The 22,139-nt window shown below is 46.8% G+C and overlaps 1 protein-coding gene across 1 annotated transcript in view; it reads right to left on the minus strand.

Annotated features, from left to right (window-relative positions):
* Positions 1-22,139, minus strand: part of COL26A1 (collagen type XXVI alpha 1 chain) — a 157,696-nt gene that overhangs the window by 110,423 nt on the left and 25,134 nt on the right. The window contains exon 3 of the mRNA XM_071575250.1: positions 16,713-16,816. Within this exon, the coding sequence (XP_071431351.1) occupies positions 16,713-16,816 (104 nt within the window). The remainder of the gene's footprint in view (positions 1-16,712; positions 16,817-22,139) is intronic.

Here is a 22,139-nt window from a genome sequence, read left to right on the forward strand (position 1 = left end):
TACAGCCTGAAGTTTTGCTTCCTGCAACACTTCAACACTCTGAAGCAAGTTAATTTTTGATGGGACAACAGGATATACAAACTTGCATGTGATATTTGTTTGAAGGAGGCTCATATTGACCCTGGCAGAGTTATGTGATAATTCCACAGGAGAAACACACGTGGTGGTCTTTGGAAATTGTCCTTGTTGGCACAGTCAGGATAAGGACAAGTCTTGCTGGGAGCTTTGCTTCTGAGGCAGTGCAGTGTCCACGGGCTCAAAACCAGCCCCACCAGGCAAGATGGCCCAACAGTGACAGTTTCTATGCCAATTAGGGCTTTTGCCTTGTGGGCATTTGGAGTAAAGACTCCCAACAGAAATTGGCTTTTACAACCTGCTCGGCAGCAGGACGAGAATCCATTGTGCATTGAAGCTGTTCCTGCATTGCAGAACACTTCCTAAACACCAGGGTTTCCTCCATAACTTGCAGCTCCCATGCACCATCAGCCTTCCCTCCCTGTCCTCATCTCCCAAAGGAGGGGACAAGCACCAGCTGAGCCTGTAGCTCCCTATCCATGGACCTGCCCAGGAGAGGGACAACTCAATATTCCAGGGAAGGACATGAGCTCCACTTGGGCAAACAAGACTGTGAAACTTCACCCAGAAAGATGGGATCAATGGAGAGGTGAGGGAGGAGGTAAAGATGCAGCAATAGTAAGGGACAACACATGAGAGAACCTCCAGCATCTCGCCCCAGGCTACGCAATTCCTGGCTGTAGCCCCTATCCCTGAGCACCAAACACTTCAGAGGAGTTAAAAGCCTGGCCTGGGGGCTGCTCTGGAGCTGGATCTCTGCTGCTTTCCATCTGTTTGTACTTGAACTGATCAAGGCTCTCATGAAAGAAAAAGAACCTCTAAAAAACCATGAATAGGGAAAACTGGGACACTGCAAGTGGATATCCTAGAAGCAGAAGTGAGGACAAACTTTGGCTGACAGCACTTAGAGCTGTAATAACACTCTCCTCCTCCTATGTTTAATAGCCATTAAAGAAAGGGAAAAAAGAAAAAGACATCCATGTACAAAAACAATCACTCCATCAAAAGCTGGAAAGGGGCCCTAAGGCCACCTCAGCCTGTGCAATACATTGGAAGGGGCCAGTGGGACTTTTAATTGCTCCAGTGCTCTTAATACAAAGTATTCCAATGGCAGCATCCACTACATGGCCTTGTTGCAGACAATCATTTGTGTGTTGCTCTCTGGAGATGTTATGACAGTTTGTGGTGCAGTTCAGTCACAAACACCACCAGGCTGGTGCTGCTCAGCCTCTGCATGAAGCATTAATGCCAAGGAGGACACCGGGCACCTCTCAGGGTGCACTCTGTGTTCACCTTCCACACACTACTCTGCAAACAGCACCATGGCAGGGGCAAAGACAACAGCAAAAAGGTCATTCCCTGATGGCAGGGACAAAGAGGCCATGAGAAATAATGGACATAAATTCATCCAAGTGAAAACAGGTCTTGCAGTGATCCTGAAAAGCAGGACAGCAAAAAGGATCAGGGCACATTGAGACTTTCCTTGTACAAAGATTTGGTGAGGATAGGAAAGTCCTGGTTCCAGAATAGATCTCACATCCGTGTGGGAAAGTTGAGCTGAGTGCTGTGTTATCCAAAGGCCTGGTGTTGGGAGTGAATCAAGGCTTAGAGTTTGGCTACAAAAGTTCATGAATGTCAAGGAAAACTCTTCCCTCCCCAGCACACCAACGGCCCATGTGGACACTTCAAGTTCATGAGACTGCAGACACATGTGCCCCTTTGGAAACAAGAGCATTGCTGCATGGACTGAAAATAGAGTGAAAATGTTCTTCAGTGTATTCCAAAACTGTCCCCATGGCAACAGGAAGAGAACAACTTCTGTAGAATCAACGGCCATCTCTGCTTGCCCAGCATTAACAGCTCTCTCTGGAGACCTGCAGCACAGGCAGCTTCCAGGAAACAAGCTGATGTGGTTAGGGGTTAAAAAAGACCATGTGGTAAGAGTCAGGTCCTTGCTCTTGAGGGAACACACAGTTGACAGACCAAGTGCCTGGGGAGAGCAAGGTGCTCCTCAGGTAAGAAGAGGCATCATATCTGGACCTGGGAGCAAAATTCCCAACAGGCTTCTACACAGAGAAATTCTAGATGGCAGCTTGTAGTAATGGAGATGACTGAGAAACAGCTCACTGAGAGAACTTGAGACCAACTACCAGTTAAAACGGAAGAATTGCCTTGCCAAATTCCTTCACTGGAGGACTGTGTAATTAGGCCAGGAAAAGCAGAGCAGAATCCACTGTGGAGAACAGCCCTGCACTGGCCTCCTAACCCAACTGGCCTCCTCCACCTCCAGAGCCTGCATTTCATCCCAGCTACCTGGAGGGTGTGGATTTCACCAGGTGCTAAGCCAACAATTCCCATCTCATCATGAAATTAAGCCCAGGCCAAGTGTGGGGAAGAGTATTTTAATACAAACCCCAGACTAGCCAGGCCCTGTCAGCAGGGGAGCTTTGCCCAAATACCTGGGGGTGGGCAGGACACCAATGAGTTCCTGTGCTGTTTGAGCAGCACCTGGACAGCCATCCATCCATCCATCCACCCTGAGCCTGCAAGGCTTGAGCCCCTGGCTGGGACACTGCCCAAAACCTCAGCTGTGCCCACCAATGCCATGCAGAGCTGGGGCAGGGGCTGCAGACAAAGCTACATCACATAAACCCCCCAGCCCAGCTGCTGTAAGTGGGATCCAACTCACCCTTAAACATAAGGCCCACACAACCTCACCAGGGACTACAGGGATGTTGCTGAGACTCTAAATTGTGATTACTTCAAAAATCAGGCACCTGGGCACCACAGCAGAGCTCTCCTTTCCCTACCACCCCATAAAACAAAGCTGCCCAAACCAACAAGCCAGATTTTGGAAAGGTTGCTGTAGTTGTGTGACCTTGCCTGAGTCATGACTGGACCCAAGAGTCCTCCTCTCTAGCTCTGGACTCTGAGTAGATGGCTACAGTGCTTCCCCTGAGACCCAGTGAGGCAGAAATAGGAAATGAAATGGAGAACAGGGAGGAAATTCCATCTCCCAACACAAAAAAATTAAGAGGCAGTCACAGAATTCTCCTGGTAAGAGGTAAAGAAACGAGTATGCAAGAGTGAAGGCACAGAAATATCTTGTTAAACTTTTACAGTTTAACCACTGAACAAGCTACTTTCTCTCCATAATTTATACCTGAATTGCGTGTCTAGACATGACATCATTTTAAGGTATGCCTTGTGTTCTGTGGTAAGTTTACAATAACCAGAACTTGTAATTGCTGTGGTTCAGGTCAGCAAAAGCGGAAAAAATACCCAAAGCCCCTTCTCAGCAGCTGTTCTTGGTAATGACTTTGGGCTGTTGTTTTCTGTCAAGGAGACAAGGCCTAGAAAATGCTAAAAGCCAACACTGAACCAACTCCCCTTCCTAAAAGTGACAAATCCCACGGATAATTTTCAGTGCTCAGGCAGCTTTCCTTGGGATGGTTTGTATTAGGAGACTGAAGGACAACCAGGTAAGCAAAGGCAGTAAAATATCTACTGATTGATGGCTCCAGCACCCAGCCCGTGCTCCATGCCCATTATCCTGATATCCTTTAGGCTCAGGTGGGATCACACCAAATTCCAGTGTATTTTCACCACTGAGCAGAAATCCCAAACCTTCAAAATCTGGAACCACAGTGTGGTTAACGTGCAGCAGCTGCTCTTCCTGGAGGAATGAACCCCGTGGTGATGAGGCTGCTGGCCAAGTGACTTCAGTCACATGAGGAGCTGCAATCACTGCCCTGGAGAACATGGCCTGGAGCATCCCATTGCATCAATGAAGTGGAATTTGGTTATTGCAATGAGGGGAAAAGTGTGCAACCTGAATGTCAGATGATGTTTTGAGGTTGCTTTGAGGGGGTTTGGGTTGGTTTGTTCTCATGGGCATGCTGGATACCCCAAACAGCCCAGAGGAGCAGCAGGTGGGATCAGAGCCCACAGAAAGGGACTTCAGGGCACATCAAAACTGCCTTTATGGCAACAAACACAGAGAAACTCCCACACTGTCAGATCCAAGGCAACCCAAAGAGAAACCTGGATCTGCAGGTGCTTTGGATGGAACTCACAGCCCACAACAAGCATCTCAAAAGGCACAGGCATGTCACACACAGGGAAATTATTTGTTACTTAGAATGAAATAATCCCATTTGGAAGGGACCTACAACAATCACCTACTCCAAGTCCCAACTGTCTGGGTTTTTTTCCAGAAACAGTCAAATTGGTAAGAATGAAAAGCACATGAAGGTTACACACTGTGCTCCTACATGTTACCTCAGTGGGCAGACAAACTGTGGCCATGAAGATATCCAGAATAAGGGCAAAGACAACAGGCATCAGCCTTGATAGGAATCATTACTGACAGTGCAGTAAGCAAACTTCAGTCAAAAGGTAACATCATAACTATTGCTGACATTTGAAAGGTGTAAAACTCTCCAAAATCCAGATTTCATCACCAGCCTGGAAAGACCCAAAAGACAAGGGATATAGACCTCTGTCCCTTTTTCTCCATGTCTCAAGTGATCCAATCCCCACAAGTGTTCACAGTTACAAGAATGTAGAGTCAATATATCGATGTGTATGAAAATAAAACCATCTTTCCTTTCCAGAGATCCTGCAGAGTTTTGTTATGTAAATAGTAGTGGTCCAACTCTCCTCTGTCATCTGCAGTAATCAGAAACAAACTTGATGATTGCTTCTTAGCTCTTTCAACATCCTCTCAGAAAGTGGGAACCACTTCCTCTAACAGCAAACAGGAGAGAAGCACCAGCAGGGGCTGATTGTTGCCCCCAAGCTGAAGGCAGCTTCTGTCCCCTGGGTGATGCCACCCAGAGCTGTCACACCCCTGCCTGCACCAATCCACACTGAGGGGACAGCAAGTTGAACAGGGACCTGTGCCAGGGATCTGACACAATTCCAGTTCTACCCAGACCAGCACCCCTGGGACACTGGTGTGGGTTTGTGCAGAGCTCTGGGGGAGATTCCCAGGGGTCTGCACAGTGTCACACAAGGCCATTATGAGAGCTGGGGAGCAAAGACAAACCATGGGAGATGCTGGCACACACTGCCCTGAGGTGGCTGGTGTTCAGGAGCAGTGGTGACAAAGAGGAGAGAAAGTGGCCACTGCTTCTCAGTGCCAAAGGGAGAAACAGCCCAGAGAGCACCATTGCTCAATGGATCCCATGGGAGCAGGCACATTCCTGCCCAAATGGTGCAGCTGACCCATTATATCCTCTGTCCCAACCTGAGTGTACATTAAGGGTCTACAGCTGCCTTATTATGAAAAAGTCTGAAGTCATCAGGGCTATTCTGGCTCCAGTTCTCATTAAAGATGTTGAACATCAGCCCAGGTTTGGTCAAAAAGTTACACAGGTTTTCAAATTGTTCCAGCTTGCAGTGACCAAAGGTTGATTTAGGGTTTGCTGTCAGAGCATTTTCACATTTACAGCCCTACAAGCTGCCATAAAAAGCCAGGTGAAGATAAAGAGTTTCTGCTGATTTGAGATATGAACAAGGTACAAAACCACATGGATAGGAAAACGGATACTCACACACTCTGGGATCATCACAATTCCAAGGAAAGAGGACCTATAAATAATCAGCTTTTGATATACTTCAGGAAACTGTCCTTCTCTTGCTCCTGTCAGCTTCTAATAAGTTTAAAAGTGTGAAACTTTGTTATTGTCTCTCCTGCTTCAACCAACAAAGATTAACAGCTGAACTTGTAGGAGCACAGAAATCCCAGGCTGAGGGTTTATATTCTGCAGTTCACAGTATCCACGTTTTTTCAGGTCTAGGAGGCTGGTGCTGAGTGTCAAAGGACACTCACTCTGGAAAAAGTCTCCACTAGGCATTAATGGAGCCATGTAAATGTTCCTTCAAGTTCCCCACTAGGTGTGTGAGAGAACTTGTGAGTCTGTTGTGTAAGGAGCTCACAGTTCCATGGTTGGTGTCCCACCTACCACTGCTAGGACACCTTCTGCCTCCCTCAGACAAGGGCAGGAATGACACCTTTGTACAGACCCATCGTGCTATAAATGAATCACTTACAAAGCAAGGAGAATGGGTTGTTTTCCTGTGTAGCCAACAAAAAGCTGCTGTCTTGCTGTGAGTGCTAATTTAAGACAAAAGAGCATCTTCAAGGTTATGTTATGTTAAACACAAACCAACCCCATCCTCTGCATCCCACCCAGACAGACCAGATGCAACATAAATAGCTGCTTATTTATGTTACCACAAGGGCCAGCAAATGCACAGCAGAAGGACAGTGTTTGAGGCATCTCTGGCAGATCACACTGGGAGATGTGCTCAGCACAAAATGCAACTGGAGAATGCTTGAAAAGACACTGTTTGTTTAATCACTTGAGGCTAAGGCTGAAAAGATCAAACAAGCCAAGTTCAGGAGTAGCTTGTTCCCCTTCTTGAATGGGCTGTAATGTTTTACAGAGCAGAGCCCTGCAGCAATACAAAGTGGAGTCTGAGCCACAGCTCCACAAGTACTGGGAGCATATGGATTTAACAACTCTGGCCAGCAGTGAAGAGAAAACCAGAACTTTTGTTACTTAAGCACAGTCCTCTACTATTAAGGCTAAAAAACACCAGCTGACAATAGCAACAAAATTGTACCTCTCACCCAAACTGGCCACTGGAGAAGAACTAATTAATCAAGACACTCCACAATTCCATCAGTGTCTCAGTGGTACCACAGCTGTAAAAAACACTCTCTTTCCTTGAGAACAAGACCTGACACCTTCAACAGAAACCTCCAGTGCTTGATCCACAGAGCCACACATGACAGTCACTGGCAGCAGGATGTAGTCTAATTAAAGCCCATCTGCCATGGATGTCCCTCAAGGGGTTTCCAGTGAAGGACCACCTAGCAGTGAACACAGACCCTGCACCTCCCACAGTGGATACAAGCCAAAGGCATTACTGCTACAGAAGTCCTTATGTACAAACAAATGAAGCATTACAGTCTGAATCCTGCCTGGGTCTGCTTTCTTGAGTGTATTTCACTGAGAAGAAAAGAACTAAAACTACGGGAATTTCTTCAACCATCTCAAGCAGGTAAGGACTAGGACACCTTCTAGTTTCACATTTCCATGATCCTTCTTTGTTAGAATTACTGCCCAAATTAATGTAAGCCTTGTGGAATCCCACACCCCTCCCTGTTACTGCAGTGCTTTTCTCTTGGATCTGCCTGCACTGGAGGCACCAGTGTTCTTCTGTTGGATCTTTCATTTATTTAGTTCTGTCTTGCAAGTCACTTACAATCACACACAGACTATTCTGAATTGGAAGGGACCCACAAGGATCATCGAGTCCAACTCTTGAGCTGCCTGCACCAGAGGCACCAGTGCCCTTCTGTTGGATGTGCCTGCACCAGAGGCACCAGTGCCCTTCTGTTGGATGTGCCTGCACCAGAGGCACCAGTGCCCTTCTGTTGGATGTGCCTGCACCAGAGGCACCAGTGCCCTCCTGTTGGATGTGCCTGCACCAGAGGCACCAGTGCCCTCCTGTTGGACGTGCCTGCACCAGAGGCACCAGTGCCCTTCTGTTGGATGTGCCTGCACCAGAGGCACAGCCACCCATGGCACGAGGCACCAGCCACCCATGGCACGGGGCACCAGCCACCCATGGCACGGGGCACCAGCCACCCATGGCACTGCAGGGCTTCATAAGCAGCAATAAAAGCCCCAATGACAAGCAGCATTTTCCTTCCTCGGGGGGTGGAATTAGTGCCCAGAAAGCCACAAATGTTACGAGAATCCTCCCATCAAGAATGAGCACATGGAAGATGTGGTTGCATCTGCAGCATGACCCTGATGTTGCCTCTCTTTCCTGCTGCACCCAGTGCTGTGCATCCCAAACATCTGTGCCTTTGCAGTGACTGATTACCCAGAGACACGCAACAGCGCTCGGTATCTGCGAGGCCGGGGACTGAACCCTGGGTTTATTACAGAGCAGAGCTGCTGGGAGCTGCTTGCCAGAAACCCAAACTCTGGCCAACAAGTCCCTCCAGGCTCACTTGGAAAGGCCTTGTAACCTTGTTGCCTTATGCCTGCTGGGCTCAAAATGAAATGCAAACTTGCATGTTACTCGTGGATTTGGATGCGCTCTCCAAGGAGAGGCAAATCAGGAGCCCGAGCAAGAAGCAGATGTTTGAGTCCAGAATGAAGTTTATCAGTCCTAATGAACTCCATCATGGGAGAGTTTCAGAGCCATTCCTCAGTGTCTTTCCTGTTTTGGAGGTTGAAGGACCTCGTGGAACCTGTTTAAATGGTGTTGTTTCACTCATGCACGTTTTGATGAAGTCTTTAATTAAATGTTGTTCAAAATCCATCTGATGGCACATAAATTCAAAGCTGGTTTATTAGCAAGTTTTTCCCAGTCTTTGATTATTTCAGAAGAGCAAAGTTGCTAAAGACCCACCCAACAAGAGTTCTCTGCAATGCACTGACAACCAGGATATCTTGCAATGCTACACTTACAGGAAACACTTAATCAGTTCCTAAACTCTCTGTAATGACACACACAAGGTCATTGGAATGGGCCTATACCTACTTCTTGTCCACTATTTGAAAACCTTGAGTTAGGCCTAAATGACTACCCAGTTGTGGTATTTTTAGGACAGTTGTGTATAACACACACCCTCTGGCTCCTCCAGATGGCAATTAAGGTTAATCAACCAAATTATTTAACCACATTTAAATAATAAGTAAATAAATAAAAGTACACAACATATTCAAATGCCATCTACTACCAAAGGCATCTTCTCTTCCAAGCCAAACACTTTCCCTCACAGATCCAACACACCCTTTACAGCATTAAAATCCTGGGGCTCAGATGTGCAAGACAATCAGGACTGGCTTTCACATGAATTTAACAGTAAAAAGGCTGAAGTTGCAATAAATGCTGAAACTTGATCTCTCTGAGAAACACCAACACACGCAGGTCCCTCTGCCCCTGAGGGTTTTCCTTGCTGTGTGTTGGGCAGCCCCTTAGATGCATTAGTAGTGAACATTCCACCTGTCAGAGCATTTGAAGCACCAAATTCCAACATGGCATTTCTGCTCCTGAGTTCAGAGCAGCACTTTATTCTCCCATTGTCCACAAGCTCCATTCCCACCCTTGGGATCCTGCTGCCTTCACAGTCTCCCAGCACTTACATCTGTGCATTTAATTCCTCCTCCCTCTGTGGCTGTTCTTGACCAAATCTCACTTTATGGATTTCTGCCCAACTCCAGAATTTAATCAAGGTTTGCCTGCATTTTAGTCCTAGTCTACCATTTATTCCCCAGTACTGCTGAGCCTCCAACACCCAGAGATCTAATTAGAGGGTTCTCTCTATTCCTTACATGAATTCTGAAATGGAAAAACACTCCAATCCCTGGTAGAACTGCATTTCCCACCTCTGCCCAAACTGGCACAGGCTGAGTCCTCACTAATTACAGCCCAGGGTTTCTCTCCAGTGAACTGTGTATTTGGAAGTTGCTCCATCCATTGCACATTCCTGCAGCTTCCCAGAGGGAGCTGTGCTAACTTTGCTGCCTTCATCCTTCTAACAAGCTCACATGGAGAAAAGATATTGGAATGACATGCAGTGAAGATGATTTTGCCTCACACTTCCCTATGTTCAGTTGAAGTTCAGCTCCACCAGAAGTTATTACTTGGAGGAATTTTGGCTCCTCATATAACAACAAGGAGTTGAGTAAAAACAAAGTCTGGGATTCAGCAATATGGGAATTTGATGCTCACCTCCTGCTTTCACCTCCTACAAAACATGAAACCAATCTCAATAGTTATCCAGGATAACTAAAAGTAAATAAATTACTGCACTCATAAGGGAAGAGATGGCACTCTGCAAATCAGGCATTGCTGGGCCACTCAAATATTCTCCTGGAGGGAATTCAGTAAGTTCTTCCTCAAGGAACCATCCCATCAACAGTGTTTGACAGCAACATTGAGTCCCCACATTTCATAACCAAGCCCTTGAAAAGCAGTGGGGAGGAGCTGTAGTTTCATAAGTGTTCTGCTCAAGAATGGAACACAAAGCAGCTGGTTAATGGGCAATAGCCTTGCAAGGTCAGTGAAAGATCCTTTTCACAGCCACCCCTTCCAAGTGCAGGCATTCCATGGGAAAGGCCTGAGCCTCATTTCCCATTCCTGATAAACCCAAACAAGTCACTAAAGCAGCAAGGAAGCTCAGAAACAGCTTCAGCAGGTGGTTTTAATTCTTCTTCCATTGTTATCTATAATTCACTTGGAAGGCATCAAAATGAACTGTGGACACCAATTAGAAACTATTCCTCTCATTTAGCTCTTCCCTATGCAAATGTCAGTGTACACCCCAAAAATTACTGACTGCTGCTACAGACACAGCCCCACCCTGCCCTCACCAACAGGAATAGCTGTAGGAAAGAGGAATAGGGTGGAGTTTTTCAGGAGAGTGTTTTTCCTGAGTTTGGCACTAACCACATTTACAGGACTGGCAGCATAACATGTCACATCCCCCATTTTCCAGAGGGCACCACACTGTCAGCAACTCCCAGGGCTGTGACAATGAGAGTCTTACACATGAGGAAAAAGCCAACTCCCTTCTAATGGCCTCAAGCAAATAAGTTTCATCATTGTAAGGATGAATGGGAAACAAGTGATAATTTGGGGGAAAATGAGATCTGAAGGGAACAGCTACATGAGAAAGTAATATGTGAAAAGCTCAGGGTTGAAGGAGGTGATGAGGATTATGAAAGGGAGAAGACACTGTAAGAGGTTGTATGTTCTCTTCAGAACCCACATCTCCCAAGTTCTAATCCCAAGGACTTCACCTGGATGCAAAACTATAAACAATCACCCACACCTATACAAGTTTAACAGAACCCCAGAATGGGTTGGGAAGGACCTTGAGCTCATCTCATCCCACCCCCCCTGCAGGGGCAGGGACACCTTCCACAAGACCCAAGGTGCTCCAAGCCCTGTCCAAGGGAAGGGTATGATCACTCTTGATTAGAAATAAAGCAAATTCATAGAAAGTCCTTCACTATAAACAGGTGTGTCTGTCACTTGTGAATTAAGAAACACACAGCAGAAAGCAGTGAATGTGTTTGGGAAAGCAAAGCAATAGCTTATCAAAATAAAAAAGATTCTCTACATAATGGATGGGAGGTAAAAACTTGGGACAATGCAGTGGTACAGCACACAGCTTTCCCAATTACATAAGATAACATCTGCAGATATTTAGCACTTCAGATATTTTGACATTAGGTGCTGAATAAAATTCTCCCTGTCCAGATTAGAAATGTCCAGAAAAATGAAACTACTCAAATGCTGGAATGCAGTGTCAAAATATTTGGAAATCTGACAAGGATTTTTATTTTCCTGACCATGTATTGAAAAAGAAGATGAACACTTTGAATTGTTCAAGTAGTCACACACCAGTGATGCCAGAAAGTGCTCTCAGCAGGCTGCACGTACTTCCAACAGTGAGCACATGCTCCAGGAACTCCTCAGAAAGCTTGATCAAGGGTGACACACGTTGTGCCTGAAGCCAGAGGTTGCTGAGTGGTCAGAACAGTGATGGGAGAGGACAGAAATTGAGGGACACATCACAGGGTAGTTGGGGAACTTCTGGTGGACCTTCTGCCTCATTGAAGGAACAGGAGCAGGAGGTGTAACCCATGGGAGGTTATGGAGTGGAATTCCAGGGGAGATCCCTGTGTGCTCCACTGTACAAACATCAATGCCCAGAAAGCCACTTTCACACATCAGCAATTCCATCAAGGGTGATCAACGTGTTTTGATGCTTTTCCATAAAATACTTTTGAAGGGGGGTTTACAGAGGGAGTTACCACATTTTACCACCTAGTTACTAGCCAATTATTAGGGAATTGAGGTTGCCCTTAATAGCCTATAACATGTATTCACATAATTCACTTACTGTATCTACTAAACATTAATCTTTGTCATGAGAAGCTATTTTTAGATGCAAATATTTTGAAGGTCTCAAAATGAGACCAAAGTCTCATTTCACTACAGGAATTCCTGAATCAGTGTCTATCAGAGACTCTATACATTCCAGGTCCAGACTTGAAGGGAAGGAACCTCACACATTCCCAGCTCAGAACTGCCCAGGTGAGGAGAGCACTGAGGAAACCCCCTCTGGAGAATTTCACTGCACAAACAGAAGCTTTTGCTTTATGACCTAAGTGGAAAAACAGTTCACAGAGGAGAAAACCAAGACTTGGAGAAGTGAGGTCCCAACCCATCAACACCCCCTTGAACACCCTTCCTTCTAGAGGACTTCAAGAGGCTTTCAAACTTTCAGATTTCTTGTTTTGATGCTCTTTCCCATGGTCTCATAATTGCCTTTGCTCAGTTAAGATTTTCCTGTCAGTGTTGTTCTGTGTCTCTACTCCTGGGACCAAGAAACTTGGTGAAACAGCAGTAAAAAAGAGGAGGGGTTTGCACTCCATCATAGCAAGAGGAAAGTCCTCATTTTCTTGTCCTACTTTGAAAATTGTAAATGCATGGAAGCCTAAGATTTGAAAAAATATCAGGATGACAAGAAGCAAGCAAGTTATAAAAATATTCCACGAACTGAAATGAGGAGGGGGAGGAGAAAAAAAAGTTCTCAAATTAAACCATTACTTAAACAAAGCTGCTCAAATTTCCTATTCTACTTTTATTCTTATAGAAGAAAAAAGGAAGCTTGGAATCACACTGGTATCCCTTTAGAGGTGCTGAGGATACTCAGGGAGCTGCTTCTTGCCCAAACAGCTCAGCTGTTCTACCATCAATCTGCTTCTGGGGTTAGTGGGATACTGGCCACTGTCCCAAATTCAAGCAGTACAAGCAAACAAGAGAGAAAGTTCTGTTATATTTGTCAAGTGAAATAAGACCTTGCCTGGCTGGAGAGCTGCAGGGCACACTGAGCCCCTGAACTTGCTGGGGACACTTTTCCTCTCCCAAGAGGTTGCACTTGCCTTTGAACTTTCAGCCATATAGAAAAAAAAGGCTGAGTTGAAATGTCAGCATCTTCTTGGATCCGAATCAATCAGCTTGATGCATGATTGCAACAACTAAAGCACTTCACCTCTGCACTGCCCTCATCCATATGTTCTTTATATCAGCAGGCAGCAGACTGGGTGGCTCAGTGCATTCATTTCCTGTCCTAGGCTTGGGCTTCAGCTTAAACAAAACAAAAAAAACCCTGAAACTGGAAAATAAAAGTTAGTATCTAATGACAGTTATATTCACCAGACTTGTTTGCATCAAATCTCCTTCTCCATCCAAGAAAGCTGCAAGAAACTCTTGGGGAAGGCCTGGTACAACTGGTGATTTTTAACTATCAACTCAACTAGCTGGTCACAGTTGTACAAAACCAGGGAAGGAATTGGAGACCTTTCAAGTGTTGCCATCCCTTTGGGTGAGGGGAAAGCAAGGAGGGAAGGGGGGAAAGCCCCAAGCAGTGTCAGATTGGAAAAGGAAACAGGGTGGAAACCATCCCCACCTCAGTGAATTAATAACCCACTGAGAGTGAAATCTCCATCAATCTCTAAAGCTGAGCTCCCTCCAGATGCTGCTGCTCTTTTATCAGCTACAGTGCAAGAGTTAAATTCCCAAGATACTTCAAATCTGAAAATGTGCAACCTTCAGCATGACTGTAGGTGCCTGCCAGCTGGGGACACTGAAGTTGTCACTGTCTCAGGCCAAACTCACCAGCTGAGGATGGAGACACTTCAGCAACTGAATGGCATTGAACAGGTTGCTCTATCAGAGCACAGAGTTCCTGTGGAGCCTCTTCCACTGAAGGTGTGCCATGGGAGTCTGTCATATTCTGGGACTTGATATCCACACTGAAAGGAAAGGCTGACCTGCCCCTTGGGAGATCACAAGAAGAATTTCAAACATAACTGCACTGCAGACTCAGAACAATTTCAAATTCTTTGACTTGTTTCCTCCTTGTTCACCCTCTCCCCCCATCCTGTCTTTCCTCATAAAATGCTGAAAGAAATAAATTTTAAAAAGGCAAGGAAGGCTTAACCAAAAGGACAGCTAATAAAAATAACACATCCTCCAGATATGCTACATTGGCTCCCCCAAAGACAATGCTCCAGATCAGCCCAAAAAGGAGCCAATATTGACCCTGCCCACTGAGGATTAAAGGAGGAATCAATAGATCTTAAAGAGCTCTCAAGCATCAAGATGCAAAGACCATCAGCCTGTAGAAAGGACCCTGCAGCCACACCCACAGAGCTCCCAGAACTCCTCTGGGTGCTTGGTCCAGTCAATATGGCTTAGTCCATCCTGCTGGTGAAAAAGCAACTTATTATTCCACCATTGGGAAAGAAAAGAGCCATTGACAGAGAGAATGTTTTCCTTCAGTCTCTGGAAAAACAGGAGCCATCTTGCAGAGGAAGGTCAGAGGCACTGCAGTTGCCATTCTGCTGGAATGTTCAGGGAACTGAAGGATTTGCAACACAGCAAGAAGGCAAAATAAAACCAGTGCAGGTCCAGTCTGTGTCCAGTCTTACCTACATCACATCAGCTTCAAAAGCACCAGCTGCACAGCCAAGGGAAATGAGATATTGAGAAGAAATCTAACTAAATACCAAAAAGAGTGAAAGCATTTTGAAGTTTTACCCTGGTAATTCACTGTGGCTTCATCACTGCAATGGATTTGTTTTGTTCCAGTTTAGTTTTCTGTTTCCTTTTGTCTGCTTTTTCCAGGAAGGACTCACACAAATGTAAACATCCCACCCTCTCAGGGGAACGAAACTTGTAGTAGGAGAGAGCACAGAAAATACAAAAGGCCTTACATCAGGTTGCCAAAAAGCTCCTTTTAGCCTCTTATTTACATTTCCAAGTGACACCAACATTAAGAATTAACATAAGGAGTAAGTAAATACTTCCATTTTAAAATGGATGGGCAGCTTGAGGTGCTGTGCACACCACTCTAGTGGCACAATTCTGCTGTATCAGGAACGGGTACTTTATTTTTCTCCTTTCAAGAACACGGGACTGTCAGTAGCACCAGATGTTTCAGGGAATGGAAATAAAAAAGGGATAAAAAGAATCTCACACATGAAAGTGAGGGTTTGCTACTGGCTTTCTGCTCCCACTCCAAGCCCAAAAGAACAGTTCCACCTTGAAAACTGACTGCATAAAATTGTCACCTCGTTCCCCAGAGCTGCTCCTGTGAGATCGTTGCCGACTTGCTCGAACGAGTTTATGTTGGATTTTCTTTCCACCTGCCTGTGCAGAGGCAGCTCTGGCACTGGGAAGGAGCTGCATTCTCTCCTTTACACCACTGAGCTCTAATTCCTCTCACCTGTCCAAGCCCACAGGCACCAACAGGCACTGCACAAAGGTGTCCCAGGTGCCTGGGCAGGTGTCACCCTGAGCTGCAGCCACACTGAAGCCACACCTGTGCCACCCCCATCAGCTCCCCTCTGCCCTGCAGTGACAGGGACAAACCCAAGCTGCACACAGCAGCCTCTCCTGCTCAGGCTCCCTCCCTTTAGCAGCATGGCAAAGTGCAGAGCTCACTCCTGCAGGCTGCAGTTAAGGGTAGCTTGGCCACTTTTCGAGGCTTTTCTTGAGCTTCTGGGCAGCTCTGGTTTGCTCAGCAGCCTGGAGATCCTGCTGTCTGCAGGAATCATTCCTTGGGACTGGAACCAGGCCACATCCAAGCCAGAGATTTGACCAAACTGTGTGCTGAGCATTAAGGTATCACAGCACAAAGAAAATGAGGTGCAGCTACAAACAGCAGAGTCTGGGTGATGTTGGACGCCCCCAGTGACCCCTCTCAGCTGCCAGGGACAGGCTGTGCTGACCTGGTGCAAATGGACAGAAAACTCAAGGCTCAGTTTCTCCCATCCATAAGCCATCAAACCTCATGTCAGATTGAGCAGGTGCCTTAATGCCTAAAGGTGGGACTTGATGGAGAGGAAGGACTTGTTTCAAAGCAGAAGTAACAGGAAGGAAAACACAAAACATGCCCTTTTTGCCTATTGAGATGGAAAAAAGGAAATACTTTCTTTTCTTCCTTCTCTGGAATAAACCCTGTGTTTTCCTCTGCATAAGGTCAATGCCAAACCCAGAGCTGTGTTTTCACATGCACTGTGCAACCAAAATGTTGCACCAATAAGTCAGGGAGCAGGTGGAAAGGGAAACCAAAGGTGTTGGTGTAATTCATAGCTCTGGGAACACATTATGTATGCCCAGACCTTACAGACATAAAGCTTTCAGAAGTAGCCATTCAGAGAGCAGCTTCCAGCAGCTACAGCAAGTGATGGCAGTGACAGGGACACATGGAGAAGGTAACACAGTAACGTGGGGAAAGTGCCTTTTCAGAAGGACTGTGCCATGGGGATGCCAAGCACATCTGTGCTCATTTCCCCATTTCTCTCCCCCTCCCTGTTCAGCCATCCCCCCTGTATTTGCAGGCATTCAGGATGGTCTGTGTTCCAAGAGCACCTTGCAGAGCTTGTGTGTGACATTCAGGTCATGAAAAGAACAGGAGATTTGTTCCTGTTTGAGAGGCAAATGAAGGCACAAACCCCAACTCAGCCCAGCCAATCCCCACCCTTGCTGCTGTGTAAGGACAGATTCATTGCTGGATAACTCACCCTCCTCACAGTTGCTCCCTGTGAAGCCAGGACAGCACCTCCACTCCAGCGTGGTCACAGTTCTGTAGGACATTTTGTACGTGGGTCTGATGAGAGTCCTGTAACTAACACAAGCAGAGAGTCAGTGGAGAGCACTTACCCACCCAAGGGTGGTGTTGCTGCTAATTCATAGCACACCTTCCTGCCTGGATTTATTCCAGAGCACCCAGCCACCCCCAGCTGCAAAAAAAAAAAAAAAAAAGGAGTCACCCAAAATAACAGAGCAGTGTTTGACCACAGCATGGATCCGATTCCACAGCTTTTCTTCTCCTCCTTGCATCCTCACACCTCTCCCCAGGTAGCACCAGTGTGGCTCTGGGCAGAGCTCAGCACTACCAAGTTGCTGCAAGGGGCAGAGGTGGTTTTCTGACTCTGCCTCCACAAGGATTTCTCTGAGGTTGAACAAAGGCTGGCATTGGCTTTTCCTCACTCAGCACCAAGAGAACTTCCAATCTGTGGTGTCTTCCCTTCACTCAGCTCTGGGCTGTGCCAACACATCAGCATGACAACTACATCAGTGATCTTCACAGATCCTTTTTTCCAGCTGGTTGAGCTTTGCCTCAGTTCTCCCAGTCTGAAATAGGGTCACACTTTCTTCACCAGAGCCAAGGGAGCTCTGTGTGCAGTATAACATCCCTGGGGTCCCAATCACTGCCATGACCCACTGGAAATACAGGGCTACCTGCAAGCACAACAGGGCAAGGCTCCAGCAACTCAGGAGTCACCACAACACAGACAGTTGCCTCAACACCAGTTTTGCCTTTAAAATAGCAGCTCTTCAAAACTGGCAAAGCAGAGTTTTACCCAGTATACAGCCAAATGAGTCACTGCTGCCATTCATGAAGCTAAAAGCAAACACAGAAGTTGTACTCAACAAGCTCCCCTCGAAATTCCTCCCCTTATTTAACAGGCAGAGGAATTTGGCACACGGAGGGAGAGCCTGAAGCTTTGGGATTACAGTGTTGCAGGCTGCAGTTCATGCTTTTCTCTCCAAGCCAGACAGACACAAGCCCTGAGCACCCTCTCCTTGGGGAAAAGCCTCCTCCTGCAGTGCCAGCAGGAGCCAGAGCACTGCCCCAGCCTCAGCTGAGGCCCAAACAGAGGAATCCCATCCAAATCTGCTCCAAGGGGAGGCAGGCACAGGTGTACATCCAGGACAGCACTGCAGTGGTGTTGGTGGTTCCTCCAAGAGCAGTAACAAAGGCTTGCCAGGAGAGGCTGCCCATGTATGTCTTGGAAAGAAGGAGCAGCTTAGTTGCTGTTAACAGTCTTTGGGAAACCAATTTCTCAGGATGCTGCTGATGATTTGTGCCAGCTGCCAAACACAGAAACCAAGAGCTCCTGCAGCCACCTGGAAGGAGGGCAGCAGAAGCTTCCTCCTGGGCACAGCACTGCCTGCACTGGAACAGCATCACCCAGCGATGGGAGAGCAGTGCCATCCCCTGAGAACATGATGTCCCACCCCCTGAGCTGCCAAAAGGCACACCAGTCACTGCTAATGCCACCAACTGGGATCCAAGCAGTTGGATAACACAGGCTGGACAGAGCCAGCTCATCCCACCTAGCTCTTTGCACTTCTGCATCCAAAGGCATTCAGGAGCTCGCAGTCAGGAGTGAGTCTGAGGAGTTGGCAGCACTCTGATGTAGGTGGACCTTCAGTGCTTTCTAACAGAGAGACCCAAGGCACAAAGACTAAGTGTCTCACTGAGGGTCTCTCAGAATAGCTCTGGCAAAGCTCAGAAACCGAACCCAAGTCTCCCAACTCTGAGTCCTGGCACTGGACTCAAGACATCTTTCCACACGTAAGCCCCGAACCATCAGTCAGAAGTTCATGACTTTGTCACTAACACCACAGCTGGATCTGACCTTGAGATGAAAGTCTCCAGCCTTGTTACCAGTGTCCAGAGCCAGCTAGTCTCCAACCACACTGTGATTTTAAACCCATGTTTCTGCCAACACCAAGATGTTAAAGCTCTCTCAAACTTCATTATGAAGTGTGGAGAGTGGCTGGAGGCAGACTGGAATCTTGGCAGCAGTTCTGTGTCAGGGAAGGAGCTGCAGTTTAATCCTCAAACGAGCGAGGACTTCTCAGGGCATGACAAAGGTGGAGCTCAGCTGTCACAGTCTACCACCCACCCTGAATTTCCTGGAAGAGTCCTGATGTCTGCAGCTCTGTTCAGCATCCTGCAGTCAGACATGGGAAGTGGTCCCAGCCTGCAAGCTCCAATTAGTTCTGAAGTTGCTCTTTTCTTCATAGCACCTTTTTCCCCTCAGTTTTTGACATGGCACTAAGGTCTGTTGCTGCCTGTGTCATCACAGCATGCAGATTTCTGACAGCTATTCCAGGAGGGGAGCAAAGGAAGTGCCTTTAGCACAGCATCACCCCTGGGTGACACTTGAGGTGTTGCAACTGGAAAAAGAATAGGAAAGGAAGACACCTATTAAGGATCAGAAGCCTTAGAATGAAAATGTGTGGAAAACATAACAAGCAGAAAAAAGTACTGGTAGCAGAAGAGGGAAGCCTTTCCCTTGGATGTCACCCAAGCCACAAACACTGGCATAGAAACGTGCCAAACCACAGCAGGAGATGAGTTTAAGATGAGCCACAACCTGCACTGCTTTGCCCCCCAGACAGCCAAAGGATGTGCTGAGCACACAGACCCCTTCAGCAGAAGACTTCAAGCACTTCACAGGGAAGCAAATCACCCACTCTGCTGCAAGTTTGGTGCCAGTTACCAAAATGTTTGCTGAGGCTTCTTAAAAGGGTCCCAGAGACTGGGGCAACACCCAAGGCAGAACCCAGAAAGCTCAGTCAGCAGCTATTGCAGCTACCAGACCACATCAGACACCTGCCTGGCCTTGGAGACTGCCTGATCCCTGTCAAATGAGCTACAGGAGCTTGTTCACATGCAATCATCATTTGGGAAGCAACATCTCTTGCTTGTGTCTCCAAGTGACTGCTCAGGAAATGGTAATCTGGGGAGGGAGGGTGAGATGACTGATTAACTGACTGCTCTGGGGGGATGAAGCTGGAAGTACTGGAGAGGTCAGGACACACAGAAGGTTGGCAGCCAACAAGTCTCATGCCTCAGCACACAAGGATGTGTTCCCCCCACTCTCAAGGAAGTGTCACTGAACACAACAGCCAGACCTGACACAGGAAAGGGGAAGAGTGTCACATTCTTGGATCAAAGCCTCAAAAATCAGGTCAAAGAGAAAGGCATGATCTCTGCCATGACCCAAGCAGGACAGCCTGTCACACACAGGAAATGCCTTCCCCCCTTCTGGATCTCCCCTGCCCTTTGACACTCACAAACAAAGCTGTTTGTGCCCGAAGACCACATGAGAGGGAAGGCGTGAAAATCCTTTCCACATCACAGGAGAGGGTTTTGTTACTGTGATTCATTCAGCCACTGCAGTTTATGCCCGAGGAGACCTCAGTGACCTTCAGAGGCTTCTAATTCCTTTTTATTCAAGTACCAGGTTGAAAGTTTCACCATCACTTACTAGTGGGTTTCAGCATAACAAGAGGAATGAACTTGCCTTTTTAACTGGCAAAAAATCTGGAAACCAAGGAATTCAAACTTTCTTTTGCCTACTACTCTCATGGCAATGAAGTCACATGTCAACCCAGTGGGTCTAACCCTGTACATGTAACTGGTAAATTGTCTTTCAGGGACAGTCCATCTTCCTTACAGCTGGTGCTACCTCTGCATTAAAAGAAGTTCAGAGCAAAGCTTGTGGTACTGCCTCTAACTTTTGTACCCATGCCTGACTTATAGATGTGCCAAAAACCCAGAAAGTCCTCATAGAAAAATCAGGGTGTTCTGAAATCAGATTTCAGATGTGTCAGGTGAAGTAACCATATCTTGAAGTACTTGGAAAGAAAGGTGGTTGTTAAAAGCTCAAAGTTATCAAGAACAGATTTGGTTCCAACCACCACTCCCCTCACTCCAGACAGACCATCCCACCATCCTCTCAAAGCCTCCCACACACTGATTACACCAGGCAGCTCCTCCGACACAGACAAGGCAACTTCTCCTCTAAGCAGTGCAAAGGACAAGGAGCACCTTTGCATAACATTTGCTCTCCCAGGGATTGCCCCTGTGAATCAGATCTGTGCTCTTTGCTCCTGCAGCCCCAGCTCTCTCAGCTTCCCCAGCACAAAGGCACGAGTTCCTCAGAGGAGTTCCAAATATGCTCCTGCAGACACTGGATGAAACCCCTGCAGCTGCAGGAGTGCTGGAGGTCACTGTACGTGTCTCCTGCCTTTGCCAAAGGGGAGGAAGAAGACTGTTTAGCTCTGGACATGCCTGATTTGCACAACTTAGCAAGAGACTGAAACCCTGGAAACAAACTCAAGAGCTCCCATTCCACGCTGTAAACAGCAATAATTTACAGTCTCTCAGTCTCGAGGAAGAAAAAGACTAAGGACACAGAGACAGACATTTCTATGCCACCAGAGCTATCATCAGCTCCTGTCTCCAGTAACAATGAGCTCCCAGTGCTACTGCAGAGCAGCACTGCACCTCCACCAGCGAGGAGGAAAGTGTTCAGACAATGTCTGAGCAAGATCAAAAGCCCTCAGTCAGCAGCCTGAGCTCAACCCACCACACAGGTGGCCCTCACCTGTGCCCAGCCTGCACACACAGCCATGCACATTGTTCCACACCTGAGAATGCCCCTCTGTGCTGCAGCTCTAATCCTACACTGCCAGAGCCTCCTGCCTGTTTGTAGGAGGACTGTTGATCCTGCATTTATGTCCCACATGTGCATGGGAGAGCAGACATCTTTTTCCAAGCATATTTCTCTCCAAGATGTAGAGTCATAAGGGAATTAAACACATAAAAGAGTTTATGTGTAACAAGACTTCAAATAGCAATCCTAATGCACTGGAATAAGCTCTGGGATTTATTATTCAATTGACTGGAAAGCAAGAAAGAGAGGGGGATTTCCCTGTGGCATTACTAGTTCTGAAATTTAGGAGAAACATCAGCTACAGGCCAATCTCTGGGGTGACAGACCCCCAACTTCTACTGACCCTGTAGCAATGGAGCTTTCAAAAACAGAGAAGACCAAAATGGATGAGCCTGCAGAATTCCTTCTTTGTTATTCTACAAACTGGCTTGTAAAATCCCTCCAGGAGCTGTAAGGAGTTCAGTTTAAATGAAAAAAGCAAACCAAAACAAAGAAAACCCAGCATTCAGAAACACCAAACAAGAATGGTCCATGCAAGATGTGCAACCTTCTTATATTAAAAATATAATAAGCCAAACCACCTATAATACTGCAAGGACAAAACATGCAGTGATTGGCAACTGGAAAGGGCATCACAGCCCAGGTTTGCTGTGTTGCAAGAACTCTCTCCCTTCCACTCCTCTCACCTTC

This window comes from Pithys albifrons, chromosome 21, assembly GCF_047495875.1.
Source record: "Pithys albifrons albifrons isolate INPA30051 chromosome 21, PitAlb_v1, whole genome shotgun sequence".
In the NCBI taxonomy this organism is placed as follows: domain Eukaryota; kingdom Metazoa; phylum Chordata; class Aves; order Passeriformes; family Thamnophilidae; genus Pithys; species Pithys albifrons.